The following is a 26,256-nucleotide window of genomic DNA, read 5'->3' on the forward strand; positions in this document are numbered from 1 at the left end:
CATTTCGACCAATGAACCAGTGCTGACTGCTCCAAATTTCATTAAAACCTTCAGAGTATTAATTGATGCTAGTGACGTGGGGTAGATCCTGTTACAAGATGACAAATGGGCGTAGAAATGCCAGTGGAATACTCTTCCAAAAGGTTAAATCAACACCAAAAAAGATCGACAGTGGAAAAGGAAACTCCAGGTTTGTTATTAACTCTTCAACATTTGGACATGTATGTACGCCATGCACACAGGGAGACACAGGTATATACTGATCACAATCTCTTGCGATTGTGGAACATTTTTAAAACCAAAATGCCAATCTACTTAAAAGGAGTTTATTATTACAGCCTTGTCACTTAAAGATCATCCACATTGCAGGGTAAAACAATGTAATTGCCAATGCTTTGTCCAGAATATAACTTTGCTTCAAATTGTCTAATAGCCAAAATTATATAGTGATTAGCTGTATATTAGTTTTGCATACAGAATGAGCGAGTGAGTGTGTGGACCTGTTTTAGTATTTTTGTTTATTTCTTTTTCTTTGTAAAGAAATGCATATAAGTATGGTGTTTCATTTCTCCAAGGCAGGAAGTGTCATGAACACTTTAACCATAGAAAATGGTTCATTTTCATGGATTAAGAACAGTCAAGAGAAATCTGTGTTTAAGACACTGTCCTTAGAGGTTAATGCAAGAACTCTGGTTGCTGCTGTTCCTGGAAAAGACAACATTTTTACAAGAAAAGGTAACTAAGCAGTTTTAAAGAAACTGGAAACATTTTGACCCTGGTGGAATGTTTATAAAAGGATCACTTGGTGGTTTAAGGCTTTGAAAAGAAACTCTGCCTAAAAAACTATGTTTTAAAAGCTGCTAGGCTGGTTTTGCTTTGGCGAGAAAACAAGGTGCAATTGCTTGGCTAAAGAAGATAACAGCTCCTGAAGCTCCTCATTCCGTCGAAAGCAGAAAGTGAATGGAAGTTGCTCCACATTCTGAAATTGACTGATTGCAAGTTTTCCGTGAAGTCCACCTGAAATTATTGCAAGAGTCATTGATTGTTTCGCAGACCAGTCCTGTGACACCCGTGTGTGGTGTGTGTGAGAGAGCGATTTAAGGTATTTATAAAGAATAATTATTATACTTTCATATTGTATGTTAACAAGCTTGAGCTTCTACTTGACGAGTCTGGTTTTATAATTGTCACAAAACATGCTGATGTTACCTGCGAGGGTGTCCCAACTTGAATCACTGGTTCGTGATGGTGTATAGTTTTTTTTTGAATATTGTGAGGAGTTACATACAACCAGTGAGGAACCAGTCCAACCGCCTTATAAACAATTATTGAAGAATATTTATTAACTTAAAAAGAAAAATACACAATGGAAAGGCCCACAATACTCCAACATACATAAATACAGGAACTAAACACACCCACTGTTTATGTTGAAATTACCCCTTGTTCCAAAATATACTGACAATTCCTGAACTCACTAAGATTTTTCTTTCCCAAATAATATCCATATTAAATAATTCTAGAAGTCAAATCCAGCTTATAGTTACCACACGGTACAGGGCTGAGGCAATGTATTTTCCTAGTCCAGCAAAGATATTTAAACTTCCTTTACAAAGGTTTTCTGCAATGTCTCGGCTCTAAGACTTAGATGCAACACAATAACATATCTGAGAAGTAAAATATATTACATGTCCCCTTGGCCATGAAATGGGTCCTAGACTCCTGGCTGTGAATTTGGACTGACTTCCGGCTGTGAGGTATGGATTGGTCTGTCTGTTTCTGTTGTGGGTGGGAGGGGGAGAAACAACTATACTGCTTCCCCTTTTGTTACTTCAAACTCATCTTACATATCTCAAATTATTTTCTTTTGTGGAGCTTAACATTCTATAGCCCTGAATTACTAAGTCATTTAGGTAAATTGTTTCTGCTTGGACAAGTTAACATTTCTATCGCAGTCATCTAAGTAATCTATTTCTACTACTAGAGCAATGCACAGCTGATCATCTTTCGATGTTCTCATGCCTTTGGAATTTCCTAATCACTTCTAAAGGCGTGCTCTGGAAATGCTGGCTGTTACAGTTGCTAGGCAGATTTCTACCTTTCAAGCCTTTTTAAGTTCTTATTACTGTTGCTGCTAGGCAAATCCCTGACACAATAAACTAAATTTTGTTGTTTATTTAGTGGCCACTATGTGATTTGGCACATCTTTGGCCATAAACCTAGCTGGAAAAGTCATTTAAATATATGTTGTGACCAGTAGAGTAATAGAGTTAGAGAAAGACAGTGCACTCTTCCCATCCTGGTCGCAACAACTTTTCGTGGTCCCCTTGTATGTGGCATTTCTCTTGCAGCTACCGGGCTGAGAAGATCATGTCAACTGTAGATCTTCCAGCTCTCAAATCACACTGATATTTAAGGTAGATGCATGCAGCCAAGGTCTGCAGTCTGACAAGGGCAACATGGGGAAATACTTTTCTCACTCTGCAGGGAGATGTCTCAATTATCATGGTTGCCCTTGCTCTAGTACAGGGTCATAATTTTTGCATCATACATATGCGAGTGCATTGCTCCTGCCCTTCAGCAGGGGCAGAGATATTTGTGCAAATGCTGCAGGAGTACCAGTTTCCTGTGCTGGATGAGCTTAAGTAATATAACATCAGCACTTACAACTTGGTCACTGACAAGCGAGTTAATAGCTTTGCTAAGCTCCTCGATGGTGGGTTCATTGTGGATATACAGCTCTGTCATGACAGGCAGACTTCCTATAGTTCTACAGCTTCTTTGGTGACAGTTTTCTCCCCAGTGTACAACTCAAGGCAGTGTTCCACCTATCTCTTCAATTGTTTATTACAGTCGATGATGACCTCCCTGTCTTTGTCTTCATCTGCTTTGCTGATGTCATATTTCTGCAGAAGAAGGTGTGTCTACTTACATAACTGAATAGATGAAAAATTGTTGAGCCTTGCTTGCATGAAATCCAAGACAAAGGTGTGCCAAGTTCTCATCAGAGATTCGGTCTATGATGACAATGCTACATTAGCATTCCATACTGAGGAATAGTATGTCTATAGCATTCCATACTGAGGAATACCATCAGGGTCAAATGGACCAACTTTTTCACATCTAAAAATTTAACCATCAACATGAGGAAGACAAATGTCATGGCCCTGGATGGTGCCACAGTTCCATCTATCAGCATTGATAATATGACACTGGAGGTTGTTGATAGCTTCACATATCTAAGCTCCACAATCACCAGCAATCTGTCAGTTGACGCTGAAATCAACATACGCATCACAAAAGCTGCAGTTAATATGTCCAAGCTGATTAGGAGTGTGCCACAACAGCAGCCTGACTGAGAACCCAAACTGAGGGTCAAACAGGTCACTCCTATACAGTGATGAGAGCTGGCCAACATTTGCCAGGCAAGAGAAAAGGCTGTTTCCAACCTCACTGTCTCAGATGTATCCTCAGCATCTCTTGACAGGATAAGGTCACCAACTCAGAGGTCCTGTAATGTGCTCTTTCCATCAACATATACTCATTGCTAAGCCAATAATATCTGCACTGATTCAGCCACTTTCATCGGATGAACATATTGCATACCTAAAGATTTTCTGTGCGGCAAATAGGCCACCAGGTGACAACCTCCTGGGTATCCATACCTCCGCTAGAAGGACCTGTGTGAGATATGAAGATGGCAGACATTGACACTAACAACTGCAAGATAATCACTGATGGCTGTGACTATTGGAGGCTGACTATTTGGAAGGACTTTGGAAGAGGCGAGCAAAAAGGAAAAACTCAGCTGGCCAAGAAAAGGGCCCAGAGATACCAGAGGCCAGCAAATTGTGCACCTTCCCAGCCCACTGTCTTCCTCTGCAGCAGAGATTGCCATACCAAAGTGGGGCTCCTAAACCATATCATGCAATGCTCCCAGTTATAAGTTACCAATAACACCATTTGTGGGATGGAAAATTGAGGCTGAGTACCTATGCAATGTTAGCATGTCGTGGTTGCAAAGGGGGAGTCAGCTTATACACAAAGTACATGCAAAAACATGTTTCTTGGAGCAGAACAATTGAGTTGTCTTATATACCGCAATCTAAAGTCGTTGGACATGGACCAATTTCAGTGGGTTGAGAATGGGTATGTCCCAGGAAGAAAGAAAGATTAGCAGGTAAAATTGAAATCCAACAACTACCTGACTTTAAAGAGGAGATGGTTTGGATACAGTTAAGGTACATTCCCATGAAGGGTAAATGCAGGAATAACAGAGCCAGATGTCTCTGGATGATAAAAGAGAGAGCAAGACAAAGCAGAAAAAGCTGCATATGCAATGTCATTTGATAACACAAGTGATAACCAAACTAAGTTTAGAAGGGATAGAGAGGAAGTGGAACAGGAAATGGAGGTCAAAAAGAGCATGAAAAGAGACCATCGGCTGACACACGTGAATCCAAAAGTCTTCTATAGGTATACAAATTCTAAAAGGGTAGGAAAGGAGAGGTGGGCTCATGAGGAACTAAAAAGGGGAAAGGTGCATGGAAGCAGTGAGTACAGTTGAGATACTAAATGAGTACTTTGCATCTGTCTTTAGCAAGACAGAAGGTGCTGCTGAAGTCATGATGATGGAGATAATTGAGTTAACTATTGGGCTAAAAACTGACAATGAGGAGGTATCAAAAAGCTGGCTGTAGTTGATAGGTTACAAAGGCCAAATGGGATGCAAAGATGCTGAGATAAGGGTGGAAAATTGCTTACGTATTGGCCTTAACTGAAGAAATTCTAAAAGGTGCCAGAACAGTCAGACCTGCCGGTAAACATGCACTAATTGTTAAAGGTGGCAGGGCAGGTTGAGAAAGCCATATGGGATCCTGACCTATATAAATAGAGACAATGACTGGAACTTTACAGCCAACCTGAGAGCAGAATTGCAAGGGGGAACATAAAATTAGTTTTATGGCAGTGGAGCTGTGCCTGTCGTCTACCCATCGCTAATAGGATTTTATCCATGGCTAGAAAGGCATTGGGCAGCCTACTCATCTGCGGGCCAATTGAAGCCTTTATGTAGCTCATTAATGGCCATCTATGGGTCCCCTCATGCTGCTGCTGGAATTGTATCAGCAGTGGCAGGTATTCACACCATTTGGCTTTTTGTAAGCAGAAGGTGGGAGAAATCCCCTCTTCTCTGGCACTCAGTGCCCAACACACAGTACCCAGAAGTTGTCACCCCTCCCTCACTTCTCTGATGATTCCCATCCCCCACCCCCCTCTTTGGGGCCTGCAAGCCTGGGCCCTTCAAAGCCCAGGTCCATGGTGTTTCTTCCTTGGGAACTGCTGGCCATCCCTACAGTGGCCACTACTCCTTGATGGCAATGCTAGGACTAGACAGCTTCTGGTAATTTGATTAGTTGATAGCTTGCAAAGGCAAGACTTCTTCCCTGACAGGGATGAGTGAGTGAGTCCTGCCTCGAGCCAATGGCAGTAAAATGCCTACAGGGCAACCCAATCAAGCAGAGGCAGAGGCAAGATTTGTCAGCCAGAGGCTGAAAGCCATTTTTCCAGCAACAGAAGCAAAGAGGTTATGCTGAACCTTTATAAAACACTCAAATAGCCTCAACTGAGTAATGTCAAATTCTGGGCATCACACTTTAGGAAGGATGAGAAGGTGTTAGAGAGGGTGCAGAAAATAATTAATAGAATGGTTTTAGCAATGAGGGACTTCAGTTTATGGATAGATTGAAAAAGATGGGGTTGTTCTCCAAAAAGGGAAGAAGGTTGAGAGTAGATTTAATTGAAGTGTTCAAATCACAAGGGGTCTAGACAGAGTAAATTCTTCCCATTGCATAAGGATCAAAACCCAAAGAATACACAGATTTAAAGTAAAAGAACCAAAGGTGGCATGAGGAAAAATGTTTTTAAGCAGTGAGTAGTTAAGACCTGGAATGCACTGCCTGAGATTGTGGTGGAGGCAGATTCAATCATGGCTTTAAAAAGAGAATTGAATAAGCAGTTTAAAGGAAAGACAAATTACTGCTACTGGGAAATGCTGGCGAAGTGGACTAAACAAATTGCTCTTGCAGAGAGTTGGCATGGGCTCAAATGTTTATTTTGGTATTTCCTTCTGCACTATAACCATTCTATGCCTCTAAAATTCAATTGCTATGGAGCAGCATTTGTGGAGGGAACCAAAGAAAATGACTTTGTTCCCCCAAATATTTAATTGAAGGAAATTTCTGCTCATCTTTTTCTGGATGTCGGGAAAGCAGTCTCACTTGAGACAATGGAGGGGTCAAGAGGTGGTGTTGGTGAGGTAGAGCTGGTTGTCGTAAGTGTACATGTGGAAATTGGCATACTGTGTTTGGATGATGTTGCAGAAGGGCAGCAGGTAGGCAGGAACATAGCCTCATACATTCAATGTATTCATTAATGACTTCAATTTGCCAATGACGCAAAGAAATAGTATTGTAAACAGTGTAGGTGAAAGCTTAAAATTACAAAAGGATATTGATAAATTGAGTGGGCAAATTGTGGAAAATTGATTTTAATGTAGACAAATAATAGGTCATCCACTTTGACCTAAAAAGAATACAACATGGTACTTTCTAAATGGTGAAAAGCTAGAAACAGAGACTCGGATGCCAGGTATGAAGACCATTAAAATATCATGAATAAGTACAGAAAATAATCAAAATAATCTAATGGAATGTTGGTCTTTATATCTAGAGGAGTCGAACACAAGCAGAAGTAATGCACTCGCTATATAAAGCCACAGTTAAACCACACCTGGAGTTACTATGAGCAGGACTGGGCACACCTTGGGAAGGATATATAGGCTGTGATGGAATTGCAGCAAAGTTCACTAGAGTGATAGGTGGACTTCAAGGGTTAATTTACGAGGAGAGATTAAATAAACCCAGGCTACATTCCCTGGACTTTAACTGTTAAGGGGTGATTTTATTGAAGCATTCAAGATTTTAAGGAAAATAGATAGGGTAGATTGGGAGCAAGTATTTGCACTAGCAATCTGTAATTGTAAATAGAAATAAATTAATCCCATTAAGCACTAACTTCACTTATTGAGTGAATCATTTATTTGTTCTCCCACAGTTCTTCTGAATCCATGAGTTACAAGTTTGAGTGAGGGTTTTTTAAAACATAGAAAGTCAAAAGATTAGAGCCAGACCTTTCAGGAGTGAAATTAGGAAAAACTTCTTCACACAAAAGAAAGTAAAGGTTTAGAACTCTATTCTATAAATACCAATTCATGGTAGATCAGCTGTTAATTTTGTAACTCAGATTGATAGATTTTTGTTGACCAAAAGTATTAGAAGATATAGGGCAGAGGCTGGTTCGACTGCAGATTAGCCATGATCTCATTGAATGGCAAACAGGTTCAAGGGGTTAACTGGTCTATAAGGAGCCAAGTGAGAAGCTCAGTGGGATTATTATAGAAACACGAGGGGCCAAGTCTAATATACAGAAACTTGAGGACTGAGAGACATAAAGCGAGGCAAACACAAAACGCCAGACGGACACAGAAATAAAGGGGCAAATGATAGAATAGGACAGGTAGGGAATCACAAGGAAATTTGGGAAACCTACAATGAGACAGATGCAGAAAGAGAGAGGGATAAAACAAGAATATAAAGGGATAAGAAAGAAAAGGGGCATATATTAAAAAGGGAGAAAAAACAGAAATTGCCATTCCAAGAACTCAAGAATGGACAAACAGCCATTCAAATAAATAAGCAAACATTCGAAAAGTTAAAGCAAGTGCTTAACACAACAAGTCTCAATTAGTAACTTGATAACAATGTTTTATACAATATTTGGTAGCCTTGTATGCCTGAAGGAACCCCATTCACCTGCATTCTTTCAATATCCTGACAATTTGTGTACCTTACAAATATAGCATTGTTTGTAGCACTCAGAAGTGCTGATTTTTGATGTGACAGAAAGCATAATATATCCGATGCTGGACAAAACAAAAATCTTCAGACTTTTATGTTAAGGTACTTTGCAGTAAACGAAACCAGCAAAACACGTAAACCAGCATGAATCATCAATAGCACCAATGGTGGTGATGCTGTTACTGGGGGTCTGCTAAAATGCAACCCTTTTGTTCATCTCTAATTAAGATTCCGTAATAATTCAACAAATGGGACATTTTCTTCCGCCTTCAACATTCTTCTGAGTTCAATGCAGAAAGACATGCTTTATTTTGGCTGGGAGCCTGGACACACTCATTACAACAAATGAACATGGCCTTCGTGTCTGCACTGTGATGTTGAGGGCAATACTAAGGACTTCTTTTGAAAAAAAATAACATTCTTTGTACATTAATTGCATCAACTTTTAAGTTAACCGACTCTCCTGAAATCCAAACAAGTCTCCAGTATCAGGTCGCAACCAGATTGTAATTATCCCCCCATCGTATAATTCTTACGGAGATAAAACAAATACCGCCCCTCTCCACCTCCCAGCCAAATGGTTTCACAATTAATTCTGAATTTAATTTAGTTTCCGGCAGATCAATAAGGCAGGCTCTCAAATACTTTGCATGGTCTGCATCGTTCGAAGCGGAGCAGTGCAGATAAACCTTCATAAGTAGTTTGCTACCTGCAATAAAAATCAGAATCATCTTCTCTCTCGCATTTCCTGAACGAGTACATGAGGCGACCTACTTTTTGCAAATTATTGAACTTTTGAGATTTTCGTTCTCCGCCTTGAATTGTAAAATTGCTAACTGGTATATCTTCAATATCTGTGTTAGGGTAATAAACGATTACTTTGTGGAGTACCAGGGCAAATAAGGATCAGCAAATTAGTGGGAACTCAGCAAAACTTCAAATACACACCGAACCCGCTATAATGTTGTTGCTGTTTGAAATGTTATTTCGCCGCATTGGCACCTCCTCACAAAACTTCCCACAGCTATGTGGGCAAGTTAGCAGTAAATCCATGGACAATTGGGGAAGTTAGCTGAAAGTTGGGATAACTGTTCGGCCGAGTTTCGGATTAATATTCCCCAATCTACAAACCAAAAGGACATGGTTTGGGGTTTTTTTTGCACTGGCCTGCTGGAAGATGCTCTTTCTTTCAATGCTCGTTGGAGTATTGTGTTTTGAGAAGCCTGTCACAGTCCAGGGGCTACAGAAGGTTTAACGATGGCCCCTGTAGAACGAGGCTTAACTCTGCTTCAGTGAATGCTTCGCTCAATATCTCCTTCCTCACTAATGCTGCTGACTTCAGCACAAATAACTTTGGAATTTGGTTCAGGAAGCTGCTGCACAGTTCTTCAAACACACGCTATTTTTAGGCTCTGTTCCTTTGACGATTGTTGCTGACAGCATCTAGAGGTTTCAATCAGTAGCTGGTAACCACAATGGTCCTTTAGAATTGTTTCAGCGCCCCCAAAACTGTGCTGCCCAATTTACACCCCCCCCCCCCCAAATTCCTTTGCAAACCTACTTATATACTACACTTGGTTGGGACTGAGGTACACTGCTGAATGGATTGACTGCCGCTCAGGAAGCTCCCAGAGTACTTTATAAAAAAAGCTCCTAATAAATCATCGGGGAAGTTCTCAAACTGAAGGGCAAATCTCGAAGCACCTTTGAAAAAAAAACAAGCCCACTGCTCTCTTCACCGCTATTGTTGGGGCTGACAATGTACACACTCAGTCCCGCCGAGCCATCAGCCAAATGCATTACAAAGCAGTGCGGACGCCAGCAGAATCTGACTCTATAAAAAAGCTTATACGATTTGCATGACTTTGCAAAAGGAGAACAGGCAGGCCTTTACTTCAGACCAGCAAGGTTTTAACAAACAAAGCAACAGGAGCCTCAACTTAAGGCAATGCACATCAATTAAGTAGAAGTTTGAGGCCATAACACGACCAATACCTCCTCATTGCTCCCCAGCACTGTTGCTGTTTCTGTTTTGCGAGTACAATTCTGCCTAATGAACCGAGACATGATGGTTGCACTTGACTCAGAAATGCATCAGAGGTGCCACACTTGAGTACATATTCATACACATATAGGTTAATATTATCACAGAGATAATTACAGTTATTACTAACTCTAATAAGGCCTGCCTAGAAAAACATAGGCAGGTTAATTTGCGATTTCCTTCCTTATTCAGAGGCAAATTAAGTGTCAAGCGACTAATACGAAACATATTTCATTTTACGAGCTTTTAATTTAATTTTGCTTCATATTGTTGATGCCCTAAATGGATGCCAGCTCTATCCGGATTAGCAAGCTCTGCGTAAATCTTTTGAACCGAATCTTTAATAACAGAATAACAAAACGATGACATTGGACATCAGTCGGGGATGTCTGCATTAGTCATGGTATATCCATGCTCAGAAATTTCTTAGAGCTTAATACACAAACAGCCCCCTTTATTCTCCTTAATGCACATAGAGATTACATCAGATTTATTACCTAGCTCCAGGCACATTTGGTCTGTAATTACAAGTCTGCAATGGCAGCCTTATCCTAAAAGTATTTGTAAAATATTAGGCATGTGTTTAGTGCTTAGTTAAGTGGGTTAAAAATGATTCCTTCTGTTCACCATAGAGGACTTGCTTTAAAACAATTTCATTTTTTTTCTTTGCAAAGTCCATGTAATTACTATGTGATAACTGATTGCCACGGGTATGCATGGTGCCATCTAAATAACATGACTCATTTCCCACAATATTAAGTGTGATTTTCTAGTAAGTAAAGATGTCTGATCATCCTTACAAATGAAGCCTGAAATGAAAATATGATTAAACATTGACTGTGACACGTTACACTGGAGAGCTTTAAATGCAGCTCTCACAGTACTCGTGTGCTGGAAGTTTCATGTTTCTTTTATGAACCTCAATTTGATTAGCACTCCTCCAAAATAATATAATCGCCTTCCAATCCATCCAAGTTTTAGGTAAAGGTGGCAACTAGAAAACATTCTGTGAACCAAGCAAATAAGTGCTGTTTAGCAAAAAATTCAGTGTCAAAGAATATTAAGCATAACAAAAAACACAGGAAACATTGGAAATACAACTTGAACCAGCATTACCCTTTATCTATCAAATGCTCTTGGCATTACTTGAAATTATTAATTTGATATTCAATTGGAAGTATTGCAATGTGCCACTGCTTCAGTTCATTTGCTGCTGAAACCATCATCAACACCACCTCTCAATTCAATTATTCCAATGCTCTTCTGGCTGACTCACATTTTCCTCCCTCTGTATATTTAAGTTCATCCAAAACTGTGATGCCCCTATCCTAATATACAGCAAATGCACTTCAACTATTATTCCTGAGCTTGCCAACATAGATATGCTCCTGAACCAGCAATGCCTCAAATTTGAAATTATTGCCCTCATGATCAAATTCTCCAAGGCCTCACTCCTTCCTATTTCTGTAACTTCCTCAGCCTTACAAGAACTCTGCGTTCTTCCGTTTTGGATCCTTGCCCAGCTTCAACTTCGTTCGACCCATCACTGGCAGGTGTTGCCTTCAGCTATCTAGGCCTTAAGCTCTGGAATTCCGTCCTAAAACACTCCCTGTATCGCCACTTCTCTCGTTTTAGATGTTCTGTAAAACCCACATCTTTGATAAAGCTTTTATGCAAATGGTTCAATATCAATTTTTAAAATGTATTTGTTTTTGGGATGTGAGCATCGCTGGTTAATCCAGTGTATTTTGCCCACCCCTAATTGGCCTTGGAAAGATGGTGTTGAGCCACCTTCTCAAACCACTGGAACCTGTGTGGTGTCGGCACACCCTGGGTGTTTTTTCTGTAGCAGTTTGATACAACTGAATGGCTTGCTTGGCCATTTGAGAGGGCAGTTAAAAGTTAACCATACTGCTGTAGATCTGGCGTTATACGATGGTCAGACTAATGCATGGCAGATTTCCTTCCATAAGGACATTAGTGAGGCAATTGTTTTAATGACAATCCAATAGTTTCATGATTATTATTAATGAGACTTGCATTTTATCCAGATTTATTAATTGAATTTAAAATCCCCCAGCCGACATGGTGGGATTTGAACTTATGTCCCCAGAGCCCAGACCTCTGGATAACTAGTCTTGTTACATTATCACTACACTAAACCCCCTCCCTAAATTGTTGTCTTATTACAGACCTGAGAAGTGTCATGGGACAATTACATTAAATGCGCTACATAAATATAAATGTTATCACACAACTTGTACACACTGCATTTTAATCCAAATATGTCAACTGATAGGAACAAGTCTTCGCTCAAAGATAACATTCAGTCCTATGACAACAACAACTTGTATTTATTTGGTGTCTTTAATGTAAGAAAACATTTCAAAGTATTTCAGAAGAACATTAGAAAGCAAAATTTGACACTGAGCTACATACGGCAATATTCGGACAAGCGACCAGAAGCTTGGTCAAAGAAGTAGGTTCTAAGGTGCATCTTAACGGAAGAAAGAGAGCGGTGTTTGGAGGGAAACCGAGAGCTTAGAGCCATAACAGTTAAAGCCATGGTCAACAATCACACAATAACTGAAATTGAGGATGTTCAAGGCATCAGAATTCGATGAGTACTGGTATCTCAAAGGGTAATGAGGATGGTGGGGTTTACAGCGATAGAGAGGAAGCCAGGCCATGAAGGAGTTTCAAATCAAAGGTGAGAATTTTAAAATTGAGTCATTGCTTAGCTGGGATCCAATGTAGGTCAGCAAACACAGGTTGATGGGTGAACAAGAATTGGTGCCAGTAAGCACTTGGGCAACAGATTTTTGGATAATGTCAAGTTTATAGAGGGCAGAAACTTGGAGGCCGGCAAGGAGTATATTGGAATAGTCAATTCTAGAGGTAACAAAGGCATGAAGGAGAGTTTCAGCAGCAGATGGAGTGAGAAAGCGCTGAGGTTGGGAGTGATTTGGAAGTGGAAATAGGGAGGCATAGTGATAGTGATGGAAATGCGGTCAGAAGCTCATCCCAGAGTTAAATATGAATCTAGGTTGTGAACAATCTGGTTCAGCCTTGAATAGTGCCAGGGAAAGTGATGTAGTTGGGAGCTAAGGAACAGAGAATGCAGTGAGGACTGAAGTCAATGAATTCAGTCTTCCCAACATTTATAGTTGGGTGGAAATTTCTGCTCATTCAACACTTGATATCAAATAAGATAATCTGATAAGTTAGTAGTGACAGTTAGTTAGTGTGATGAGGACATCATGTTTTTAGACAATGTCGCTAAGGGGTAGCAGGCAGATGAGAAACAGGAAGGGGCCAAACAAAATACTTGTTATACCAGAGTTAGAAGAAAAACCACTGCAGTTGATATTCTGGCTACATATAATAGATAAGAATAGGACAATGCAAGTGCAGATCCACCCAGCTGGATAACAGTGGAGAGGAGTTGGAGGAGGATGGAGTGGTCAGTCATTTCAAAGGTTGCAGACAGGTTGAGATGGTAAAATTTAGCTTTGCCATAAGTCATGTTGGATGTCACTTATGACTTTGATAGGAGCCATTTCAGTACTGTGGCATGGTCAGGAAACTTGATTGGAAGGATTTAAACAGGGATTTCCAGGAAAGATGAGCATAGATTTGGCAAGCAATATTCAAGTCAAAACTTTGGAGAGGAAAGGGAAGTGAGAGATAGGGTGGTAGTTTGCAGGTGGCATCAAGGATTGACTCTGTGAAGAGCGTGGTGATAACAGCAGATTTGAAGGAGAGAAGAATAGTACCTGAAGAGAAAAAATGTTAACAATATCAACTAACATGGGGACCAGAAAAGGAAGTTGGTGGTCAGCAATTTAGTGGGAATAGGGTTCAGGGAGCACGAGGAGTTAGGAGCTGGCAGGAAACAAGATAGGAAAAATACCAGAGTAAGATGCAAGTTGAGGACTAGTGCAGGGGGGAGCTTTCCAGAAAATCTGAGCTGGTGTGCTAGGAGGGAGGGAGGGATGCAACAGAGGCAGGTGATTAATTGGTCTCAATTAGAGTGATAAACTAGTTAATGAGCTCCTCACACTTATTTTTGGAGTCGGCATGGAGGAGACAAGGGAGAGGGATTTAAGAAGATGGTTTGCAGCACGTAAAATAAACTAGGGGCTACTTGTGCATTCCAGGGAAGTCCTGGATCAGTTTCAGCAACCGAGAGTAGAACCTGATAATGGTTTTTGTAGTCCAGCCAAATTTGGCATGAATGACTAAACGAGCTGTCCACCATAGCTATTCAACTCTGTGGCCCTTGGAGATAAGAGAGTGGAAGTGAGGGCTGTACTGGAGGATCAGCCAGGGTGCAAGAGAATGGCAGTTTTAATGAGGATTACGACATCAAATGTGCAAAGTCAGAAGGTGCAGGGTTCAAACTCGCTCCAGACAGTCCGCCAAGCCAATCTAGTGTTCTGACTCTGGATACTGGGTTGACATTCAGTGGAACACTTGCCTCTGATGGGTATGGCTGATCCTCTTTCAATGTATGGATTGTGGGAGCCCATAAGATCCTCTCCACGTTATATGGCTAACTACCCTATCAGCTGTTGTAAAGGTGGCTATGGCCATGGAAGGAACATAGACAATTAATCAGCCTTATAGTCATTCTGCTACTTTGACACTATTTTCGAGGAATGAGTGTGACAATAGAAAAGAACATGTCAATTGATCCTCTAATAACCGAGGATCATGAATGTATTTCAGTGCTTTCATCATTATAAGCACGTTTCGATATAAAATTCTCATAGTACTGTGACATATCCATACAAGCTGGCTCAATAGCGCATCGGTTACATTTGTTAATCAATTCTAATCAAATTAAACTGGAACAGTTCTTCAATAAACCTATTCAGTGTGTTAGGGATGCAGTTAACCATAAAATGGTTAAATCTATTTGTATTAAAATATTTTTAAGCTTGACCTATTATATGGTACAAGTCTATGTTATTAAAGACTAGTTACAGTAAATTTATCTCCTCTGTCTGTAACTTGTATTTCCTATCTCCTGCACTCTCGTTCACTTTTCTATTATCTTCTTTTACGCTTACTGCTGTACTACATTTGTTATTTTGTTAAGATGACACCCCCATCAATCACCTGGTGCTTGTTTATGCAGACAGCGGAGCCTGTGGAAATGCAGCATAAAATTTTCATTATAGGCAATAGTGGTGCTTAAGGAGAGACTGCGACTTTATAAAACAACATCAAGTGTAATGATGACAAATATCAAACATAATTTGGTCCCAATAAAATCTCTCATCTGATGGTCTTTCACGGAGCTCAGCAGCTCCTCCACTTTTATCATTAACTCCAATGTCTTCTGTTCCTGAAGTTAACACCATTATTTTAATGTTTTATGCTTGATAATGATTTCTCTAATTTTAATAAAATCAAATCAAAGTATCAAATTTGCAGATTTTCAAGTATATTTTTTGTAGTTCTCTGATTTAGCAATTAGGAAAAGCAAATTTATAAGACTTTATTTTCCCCAATTGAGAGAGAAGCACACCTTGTTCTGAAACAATGTAATTGTTCATTCTTCATTGTGAATTCAAATTTAACAGATTTTAAATAAGTTGGCCCATAATTAACAAGTCAGTAGAACCGACCTGCCATTAATGAGGATAAAGACAGATAAGGCCCGTCGAGAGGATACCCTAGATAAGTAAAAGTACAAGTGACAGACTCTACAAAAATACAATGGCTTTTGCTCTTCCTCCTTTGCTGTGTCTCCCACCAATCCCCTCTCCCAGGATCTACCTGCAGCTGTTTCTAGCATGCTTGGCAGGCAACATCCCCGAGGACCAATACCAGAGCTTCATCTGAAATACCCACTTCGTGCCCGCAGCAAGACAACGACATTCAAGTCGCAGCATCACCAGAACAGTGGCTGCTGGTAAGCTCCACTGCCTGAAGGTTAAAACTACTCCACAGTGTCAAAGGAATGCCCGCGTGATGTCTTCAGCTCGCCCAACCACATTCAAGTCACCGCAGCCTCTTCATCATCCAAAGAGTGGCTGCTGGTAATCTCCACCAATTGGCCGCCTAAAGGTTAAAACCTATTCCACAGTGTCATGTCATCTCCTAAAGATGTGCAGGTTATGTTGATTGGCCATGCTAAATTGAGTCTTAGTGTCAGGGGGATGAGCTAGAGTAAATACGTGTGGGGGTAGGGCCTGGGTGGGATTGTGGTCAGTGCAGACTTGATGGGCTGAATGGCCTTCTTCTGCACTGTAGGATTCTATGATTCTAAACCCTACATTCAAACTCAATTTAAAACATCGGAAAAAATATTCCCCTTTTTATGGCTGTGAGGCTCCAAGAAAGAATGAGCATTGGAATTCTTAATTGATTCCAAGCAACAACAAATTGTACTTATGTAGTACCGTTAAGGTAGTAAAACCTCCCAAGGCACTGCACAAGAGTGTATAAAGCAGAAATTAATACCAAACCACTTTTAGGACAGATGATCAAAAGGGATTAGAGGCATTTTGAAGGAGGAAAGAGAGTTAGCAAGTCAGAGAGGTTCAGGGAAGCAATTACAGAAGTTGGTACCCAACCAAATGAAGGCACAACCACAAATGGTGGAGTAATTACAATTGCAAAGCTCAAAGAGATCAGAATTAGAAGAGTGCAGGCACCTTGCAAAGTTGTGTGGCTGGAGGAAATTATAGACATAGGAAGAACAACCCCACTGTGGGATTTGAAAACAATTATGAGGGTTTTAAACCTGAGGTATTGCTTGGCTAGAAGATAATGTAGGACAGCAAGTTGCTACCCAAAATAGCACCAAAGGGCTTCATATCCAATGATTTTTTGAAATGATTAAGTTTTTGTTTTCAGCAAAGCACTCCAGGTATAGTTTAAACAATATGATTGAAGCAAAATAAAACAGAAAATACTGGAAAATCGCAGCAGGTCTGACAGCCTCTGTGGAGAGAGAATAGAGACAACATTTCAAGTCAGGATGACCTTTCGTTAGAGCTCAGAGATTTTGCTTATGAAGCAAAAACTTGACTTTGATCCAGGCCAGCTTGGGGACTGTATTGATCCTGTCTTACTGCACTTTATTTTCCCCATTAAGCAACTGGTCATAAAGCACTGCCTGGCTGGAGCAGTGAAGAGAAAAACCAGGAATGATCTCAGCTTATCATTAATAAAAATGCAAAATACTCTGGGCATGGGATTTATCAGTTTGTACTTATTTTGTGTGATTATTTTTACTTAAACGGGGTGCACTTATAAATCATTCCAGGTTCCACAAACGTTCAGAGGTTACTGACTTAAACAGCAAGAGATGCTTCATTAGTGTGCTCAGCTAAAGCTGAAGAACCTCAAGCCAATGGCCATTGCGTCTTAATCTTTCCGAATGGGCTAAAGCCCACACCACCAACAGGAACCTGACTGGCCTTCTGCCAGTAATTATATTTTTAACTGAAACCAACCCAAAGGGTCCAATTCTTTAACATCTCACGGATTCAGCCCAGTATATTTGGCTTAGCTTTCACAAGCACCCATAAAGGGCTTCATATCCAATTAATGATTTTTTGAATTGATTACATTTTTGTTTTCAGCAAAGCACTCCAGTCATGAAAATAACTGCTTGCTTCCTTAAAGCTGGACTCCATTGTACTGTAGCCACTGTAATCATACAGGCAGTCTGCACATAACTAGATTCCATAAATAGTTTTGAAATAGATGGACAGTTAAGCTGTTTAAACAGAATTTTGAGTACTGCTGGGAAAAGAAACAGGATGTTGAAACTTTTTGTCTTGCACTTATCGGGACAGATGCAAGAATACCAAATTTTGAAGGGAACAACAATTTATACTGCACGAGACAAGGTGCTGATTAATTGACAACTAGACTCTGATTGGTCACGGTATTGTCATGGAGAATCCACCAGAGAACTATTGTCCCTATGCTTTTGTTTAATTTTTTTAAAGTTACAATGTCCAGGCATGTTCCTCAGGGTTACAGATGACAAATCTTTGCATATGAATATATGTAGCCTCTTTGAAATTTGGCATTCTTGATGAGTGCAAGATTAAAAACTTTGTCTTTTTTTAGTAATAATCTGTTTTTGTTGATATTCTGAGAGAGGAGCATTGCTCATAAAACTCCTCGTTCTTCCTCCAATAGGTACTGTGGCAGGGGTGAAATGGGTTGAAGTAAAAAAGACTGAAAATTTGTGGCCGAAAACAAAAAGTTCTAAAAGATTTTTTTGTGATAAGGGATTAAATAATTATATATATAAACTTTTTATGATCTGTTGTGAATATAAAAAATTCTAAGCCATTTCAAATGGATTAATTATTAGACTTCAAGTGGATAGAAACATTACTTTTCCCTTTGTTTATCTTCTATCAGCATCAAGACTATGGGCTAATGCCATTGTCTTCTGTTCCCATAATGAACTCCATTTCCTAGCCACTGATTTCATCCTTCTCTGAGACTGGACAAGACTGTTCTGACCCCAAGATGAGCTTCCAATCACATTTCTGTGTAATCAATAAGATTGCTTATTTTCATCTCTGTAATATCAGCTCTCTCCACCCCTGCCTCAGGTCATCAGCTGTTGAAACCATCATTTGTTACCTCTAGATTTGACAAAACTCATGCACTTCTGGCTTGTCTCCCACATTCTATCCTCTTATAAACTTGAGGTCATCCAGGACTATACTCCCTATCCTCAATCATCAAGTCCTATTCACCTGTCACCTTTATACTCGCTGCCCCATATCAGCTCCTGGTTAAGCAATGTTTCCACTTTAAAATTCTTATGCTGCTTTCAAATCCCTCCATGGCCTTGCTTCTCCTCATCTCCACAGTCTTTGCCAGCTGCACAACCCTGCAAGATATTGAAGCTCTGTAAATTCTGGTTTCTTGAACACTCTCGGTATTAGCAGTTCCACCATTGGTGGCTGTGTCTTCAGCTGCCAAGGCTCTAAGCTCTGCAGTTCCCTCCCCATACCTCTCCATCTCTCTACCTTGCTTGCCTCCTTTCAGACATCCCTTAAAATATACCTCTTTGACAAGCATGTGGTCACCTGACCTAATGTCGCCTTCTGTGGCCTAGTGTCATACTGTGTCTTATAATGCTCCTATGAAGCACCTTGGGACATTTTATTACATTAAAGCCACTTTATAAATACAAGTTGCTGTTGAAGAATGAAGAACTTTAAAATACTAACTGATTTTGCCAAATGGTGACAGTACCATTCCCAAACAAACGTAAGCTTTGTTTCCAAAATTCATGTTTTTGCTTCATTTTACAATGTTTGCTAAAGAAAATTACAAACTGAACACTCTGGGGGTGATTTTACCATTGCATTGCGCCCATTTTCGGGCGCGATGTCGTCATAAAGTGGGATGTAAAGTGATTAGCGTCGGTTTTCGTGACCAGCGCCATTTTACGAGCGCTGGATTTCTGGCGCGGTCAGCCTCTCACAAGAAATGGACGAGAGGCAGGTTAATTTATTGAAATTTATTTTAAGAAGCATTTACATGTCATTAGCGAGCCCGGCACTCAATCGTCTGGGCTCGCCTGTCTTTATGACCTCGGTGGGAAAGGTTCTCGCCAGCGAGGAATAGACATGCTCCCCATGAACAGGGAGCAGTCAACTTGGCCTCGCCGCTGGAACCGGAGGCCATTGAGCCCCCCCCGGGGAGGCCGCGGGCAAGGGGGACGTACCCTTGAGCAGTGCCAGACTGGCACCTGGGCAATGCCCACTGGGCAATAATGAGGGGAGGGGGCCCACTGCCACTCTGCAGCGATCGGTGGGGGCGGGTGGTCGGCAGGGGCTGTATCTCGGGCTGCGGGCCCCCGTGATTGCGGGGAGGGGGGGGGTGGAGGGGATGGAACTGCTTCAGGCAGCCTGCACTGACAGGGGCCTGACAGCTCCCTCTTTGTCTGTCAGACCCCCTGCTACTGCTAATGCACATGTTCAGCATCAGAGGCCTGTACACGTGCACTAACTCCCTCTGCAGGCTTTGGGCATGTTAAACCTCACCCACAGGCTTCTGCAGCGAGCAACAGGCTCGCTCAGAATTTTGCAGCCAGAGTGCATAAAAACACACCCAAAAGACGGATCTGAATCTCTCCCAATTTCAAGTCCGCCCAGCAGTTAGGCAAAAAATGGTAAAATATCCCCTCTATGTCTTCTGTCAATGCAGTTGTATATGTTAATTTTCAATGATGAAGTTCAACCTTCCTTGCTAGTTAATTTTAGAGAACAGAGAGATTAGGGCATGAATAGAGGAAAGGCCTACTGCTCACTATTTAATAACTAACAAAATGAGCTTGGCATATAAAAATTCAGCAAAACTGTCTTCTAGTCCTAAGCTCTCTCATACTGGTCTGAGAGAGAGGCCTTCAGTCTATGGGTGCACAACAGTCTAAAGGCAGCTCTCATCTGTCATTGTCTACAGGGAGGTTGAGGTGAAATACTTTGTCCAGCACAGACCTGACCTGGAAAGCAGGTGTCATGAATTGGGGCAAAGGGTAAATAAAAGTGGCAAGTTGTACCTCTGCACAGTGCTTGCAAAATGTCAATTGCCTGCTGCCCAATTTCCTCACAGATCAGCAGCCCACGCTCAGGGATTCCCGCCCACCCGACTTCACATGTGATCTTGGAACTGTTCCCGCACTTTGTGGCATTCACACACGCGTTCAATCCCTCCCTCCTCATCCAACAGCCAGGTGCAGGTGCACTGCGCATACACATCCCCATCTGCCAAGATCAATAGCAAGTCTGTTCCCTTTCTTGTTGTTGTGTTTGTAAGCATGATATATTTCAAATACACCTCTGTGGTCATGGAGGTTAGGAAAAATAAATAAAAGGGTGGAATTGCATTATCTCAAATTCGGAATTCTGCGAAATGGTGCAAATATCTCATTTGTGCTGTGGGATCTTTAAGTCCACTTGAACAGACAGGAGGGAGTAATTTCTATTTAGTGCCTCATCTGAAGGATGTCTTCTCCATCAAGCCAGTACTCTCTTGGTACCACACCGAGGTGAAAGCTGAAGTATTCTGAAGCATTCCATGAACATACCATTCTAACTCAGGCTATTAAATGAGCCAAGCTGACTAAATGCATTATACAGAAGCCACTCCCACTGAAGACTCTAAAAGGTCTAAGTTTTCTCCTTTCACTAAAATTAATGTAAAATATGGTAAGAGTAAAAGGTGATCATACCACAAACTCAATTTTGCTTTATTTAGCATTGAAAATGTATATTTGGCAAAAGGCCATGCAAGCCCCATGGGACATTGGTGTGTCAAGGGGACCAAGCCAGTTTAAAAGGGTCATTGGTCAGCTTCTCAGAATGTGGCAATGCACACAAACCCCATTGGTTGCAAATAAGAACATAAGAAATAGGAGCAGGGGTAGGTCATCTAGCCCCTCGAGCCTGCCCCGCCATTCAATAAGATCATGGCTGATCTGAGGCGAATCAGTTCCACTTACCCGCCCGCTCCCCATATCCCTTAATTCCCTTATCGATCAGAAATCTATCTACTCGTGATTTAAACATATTCAATGGGCAGAGAATTCCAGAGATTCACTACCCTCTGAGAGAAGAAGTTCCCCCTCAACTCTGTTCTGAACCGGCCCCACTTATTTTGAGGCTGTGCCCTCTAGTTCTGGTTTCCCTTCTAAGTGGAAAGAATCTCTCTACCTCTACCCTAGCCAGCCCCATCATTATCTTATATGTCTCTATAAGATCACCCCTCAGCCTTCTAAACTCCAACAAGTACAGACCCAATCTGTTCAATCTCTCCTCATAAGGTACACCCCTCATCTCCGGTATCAACCTGGTGAACCTTCTCTGTACTCCCTCCAAGGCCAATATATCCTTTCGCAAATAAGGGGACCAAAACTGCACACAGTACTTCAGCTGCGGCCTCACCAGTGCCTTGTATAGTTGCAGCAAGACCTCCCTGCTTTTATATTCTATCCCCCTCGCGATAAAGGCCAACATTCCATTCGCCTTCTTGATCACCTGCTGCACCTGCAGACTGAGGTTTTGCGATTTGTGCACAAGGACCCCCAGGTCCCTCTGCACAGTAGCATGATGTAATTTTTCTCCATTTAAATAATATTCCAATTTACTATTATTTCTTCCGAAGTGGATAACCTCACATTTGCCAAAGTTATATCCCATCTGCCAGATCCTCGCCCACTCGCTCAGCCTATCCAAATCTCTCTGCAGACTTTCCGCATCTTCCACGCAATTCGCTTTCCCACTCATCTTCGTGTCATCAGCAAACTTTGATACCCTCCACTCAGTCCCCTCCTCCAGATCATCTATGTAAATGGTAAACAGCTGAGGCCCCAGCACCGATCCCTAAGGCACGCCACTGGTCACCAACTGTCAACCAGAAAAGCACCCATTTATTCCAACTCTCTGCTTCCTATTAGATAGCCAATCCCCAATCCACGCCAACACCTTACCCCCAACTCCGTGTACCCCAACGTTCTGCAGTAACCTTTCGTGAGGCACCTTATCGAATGCCTTCTGGAAATCTAAAAACACCACATCCACCGGTTCCCCTCTGTCAACCGCACTAGTCACATCTTCATAAAAATCCAGTGAACTCGTCAAACACGACTTTCCCTTCATGAATCCATGCTGCGTCTGCTTGATCGAACCATTCTTATCCAGGTGCTCTGCTATTTCCTCTTTAATGATGGACTCCAGCATCTTCCCAACTACGGACGTTAAGCTAACCGGCCTGTAGTTACCCGCCTTTTGTCTACTTCCTTTTTTAAACAGCGGCGTAACAGCAGCTGTTTTCCAGTCAGCCGGCACTACCCCAGAGTCCAGCGAATTTTGATAAATAACTACTAACGCATCTGCTATTACCTCAGCCATTTATTTCAGTACCCTGGGATGCATTCCATCCGGGCCCGGGGACTTGTCTACCTTCAGTCCCATTAGTCTACCAAGCACTACCTCTTTAGTAACAGTAATTGTATTAAGGACCTCACCTCCCACCAACTCTCGATCTCTAATATTCGGTAAACTATTTGTCTCTTCCACCGTGAAGACCGACACAAAGAACTTATTTAAAGTTTCAGCCATTTCCTCGTTATCCACTATTAAATCCCCCCTCTCGTCCTCCAAGGGTCCAACATTCACTCTAGCCACTCTATTCCTTTTTATATATTTGTAAAAACTTATACTATCATTTTTTATATTTTGAGCTAGTTCAGTTTCATAATCTATCTTTCCTTGCTTAATCGCTTTCTTAGTCGTTCTTTGTTGTTTTTTAAAGCTTTCCCAATCCACTAATTCTCCACTCTTTTTGGCCACTCTGTACGCATCTGTCTTTATTTTAATACTCTCCTTTATTTCCTTCGTTATCCACGTCTGGTTATCCCTTTTCTTACAGTCCTTCCTTATCACCGGAATATATTTTTGCTGAGTACTTAAAAAAATCTCCTTAAAAATCCTCCACTGTTCCTCAGCTGTCCTACCTACCAGTCTGCTCGCCCAGTCTATATTAGCCAATTCCGCCCTCATCCTATCGTACTCCCCTCTGTTCAAGCAGAGGACACTGGTTTGGGACCCTACTTTCTCACCCTCCATCCTTGACATTCTTCAGAACATTTGGGCGGCATGGTGACACAAAGTTTAAAGTTTATTTATTAGTCACAAGTAAGGTTTACATTAACACTGCAATGAAGTTACTGTGAAATTCCCCTAGTCATCACACTCCGGCACCTGTTCGGGGTCAACCAGCACGTCTTTCGGACCGTGGGAGGAAACCAGAGCACCTGGAGGAAACCCACGCAGACACGGGGAGAATGTGCAAACTCAGTGCACAGGCACAGTGATTAGCACTGCTGCCTCACAGTGCCAAGGATCCAGGTTCATTTGCGGAATTGTCTGTGTGGAGTTTGCACATTCTCCCCATGTCTGCATGGGTTTCTTACGGGTGCTCCGGTTTCCTCCCACAGTCCAAAGATGTGCAGGTTAGGTGGATTGGCCATGGTAAATGCATGGAGTTATGGAGATAGAGTTGTGGGAAGGGCCTGTGTTGGATGCTATTTTGGAGAGTTGCTGCAGACTCGATGGGCCGAATAGCCTCTTTCTGCACTGAAGGCATTCTATGGTTGTGGCATATGAGAATGGCAGACTAAGCGGTCTGGAATCTGTTGATATTTAAATTACATTGAGTGGAGATCCACCAACCTTTCTTCTGTTCTGGCCGTGCGAATGCCAGCATTTCCAGTTTTATAACGGTGTAAATTAATATACGTTGTAGAAGAAAGGCAAAGTAAAATTCCGCTCCATTTCGTTTTTAACAACCGTCACACATTTTAACAGTATTCACGATTGTTGTTTCATACTTTTGCCTGGGGCCCTGCACAATGGGGAATCCAGAATGAGGAGAAACAATCTCAAAATCAGAGCTAGCTCACGAGGAGTGAAATCAGGAATGACTTTTTCAACGTGAAAGGGTTGTGAAAATCAAGAAATCCCCACTGCAAAACGCTGGGACAATTAAAACTTTTCAAGATGAGTAACAGATTTTTCTTGGATAAGGATATAAAGGAATATGAAGCAAAGGCAGATCAGCCATAGTCTGGCTGAAGGGCAGAAGAGGCTCAAATGGCCCACTACTGTTCCTATTAATGTCAACACCACCCCATGGATCACAACTAATGTTAATTCAAGTTTTCCTTTTATTAGGGCCAAGATTCCAGTCAGCTGGTTCTACCAATAAAGTCATCAGTTTTCAATTTTTAAACAAACATTATGGGCCTTGATTTTGTGGTCAGGTGAACAGCCATTTGTTATACTTAAGCTTGTCCACAGACTTTATATCAGCTCTTGCACAGCAACTTGGGGTTATTAGAAATCTATTTCAGTGCAGCAATATTTACTGGGGATCTGGGACATGGGTGAATATGGCAAGCAATGTGCGTCACCTTTGACAAAACTTTATTGAGAGGAAGTGCCTGATTTTAACCCATTCACTTCAAAGTTGAAATCAGGTCTGCAGAGTCTGAACCAGGAAGCATGAGTGATAATATTTAATCCAATAACAAATCACAAGCACAAAGTATAATAAAGAGACGGAAAGAAATTGGATTAAGAGATAAGAGACATAAAGAAAATTTAAAAATAAAGTTTTATTTTAACTTAACATCTCCAACAATAACTAAAATATGGGGGATGAAACTCCACACCTTTTCAAAGTAAATTTTCAGGGCCAAATAGGTTGTTTGGCAACAAGAAAGACTTACCACACTGTTAGAAATGCATGGATGTACTGTGGGTACCTGGTGGGTAAGAACTGCAATGCCACACCATTCCCTGTATATAAATGCTGAGTCTTTTGGTAAAATACCATTCCAACAAAGTTCCTGGAGAAGCAGAGCAACCTGGACAGCAGCATCCTGCTTTCCATATTTAACTGCACATGTAATCACTGGAAGTTGCTGTCCAATTTACTCCTTAATAGCAGTGAATGTTAACAGGCTCACCATTATCTTTACCAGCAAGTTCCAGGCCAATGAGGCCAAAGACAAATAAGATGTTGAAATGAACACACACGCTTCATTAAAATTTGGTTCAAAGCAGGCCCTGACAAGGATATTTGCTTTTCAAACAACAATATCCTGGTCCAGAAAAGCAATTAATCACACAAATTCTACTGTAAATTTTACTTTATCCAAGACATTGATAAATCATACTCACATGTGCACTGGAGCAAGAGGTGATGGATCATAATGGTAGCGTCCCTCGTGATGTCTGGCATCAATTGGAACAGGTGGATGGAAGGATGGAAAAAGGGGATGTGGAGCTGTAAAATGAGAAAATAAGAGACAAGGTGGGTGACAAGGAAATCTCAAAGCACTCCATTATTACACTGAATCTTAGCGTTGCATTCATTGATAGGCCATTGTTAAAAAACCAACATTTCATTTGGCATGCGTATATTTGAAGGTCAACCATTATTTAATGCCACAACCCGAGTCAACTTTATTTCAGTTCAATTTAATGGTGTCAGCTTTGGTTTAATGATAGCATTCTCACCTGTGAATTAGAGAGTTGTGTATTCAAGTCCCACTCCAGGGGCTTGAGCACAAAACTTAGGTTTTAAAAATATCCAAAGAGTTACCCTTCACTATTAGAAGTTTTGGTCAAGTCACTAGACATTTTAGCGACTGTTCTAGAAGCTTCTTTAAGGTCTCACAATTCAGCAGAACTCCATTATCGATAAAACATTGGCTCTCAGAAAATTACCAAATCT

At 41.2% G+C, this 26,256-nt stretch overlaps 1 protein-coding gene across 1 annotated transcript in view; it reads right to left on the reverse strand.

Annotated features, from left to right (window-relative positions):
* LOC144495875 (transcriptional activator GLI3-like) overlaps positions 1-26,256 on the reverse strand; it is a 326,921-nt gene that overhangs the window by 124,550 nt on the left and 176,115 nt on the right. The window contains exon 3 of the mRNA XM_078216554.1: positions 25,701-25,806. Within this exon, the coding sequence (XP_078072680.1) occupies positions 25,701-25,806 (106 nt within the window). The remainder of the gene's footprint in view (positions 1-25,700; positions 25,807-26,256) is intronic.

Source organism: Mustelus asterias, chromosome 7 (genome assembly GCF_964213995.1).
Source record: "Mustelus asterias chromosome 7, sMusAst1.hap1.1, whole genome shotgun sequence".
Lineage (NCBI taxonomy): Eukaryota > Metazoa > Chordata > Chondrichthyes > Carcharhiniformes > Triakidae > Mustelus > Mustelus asterias.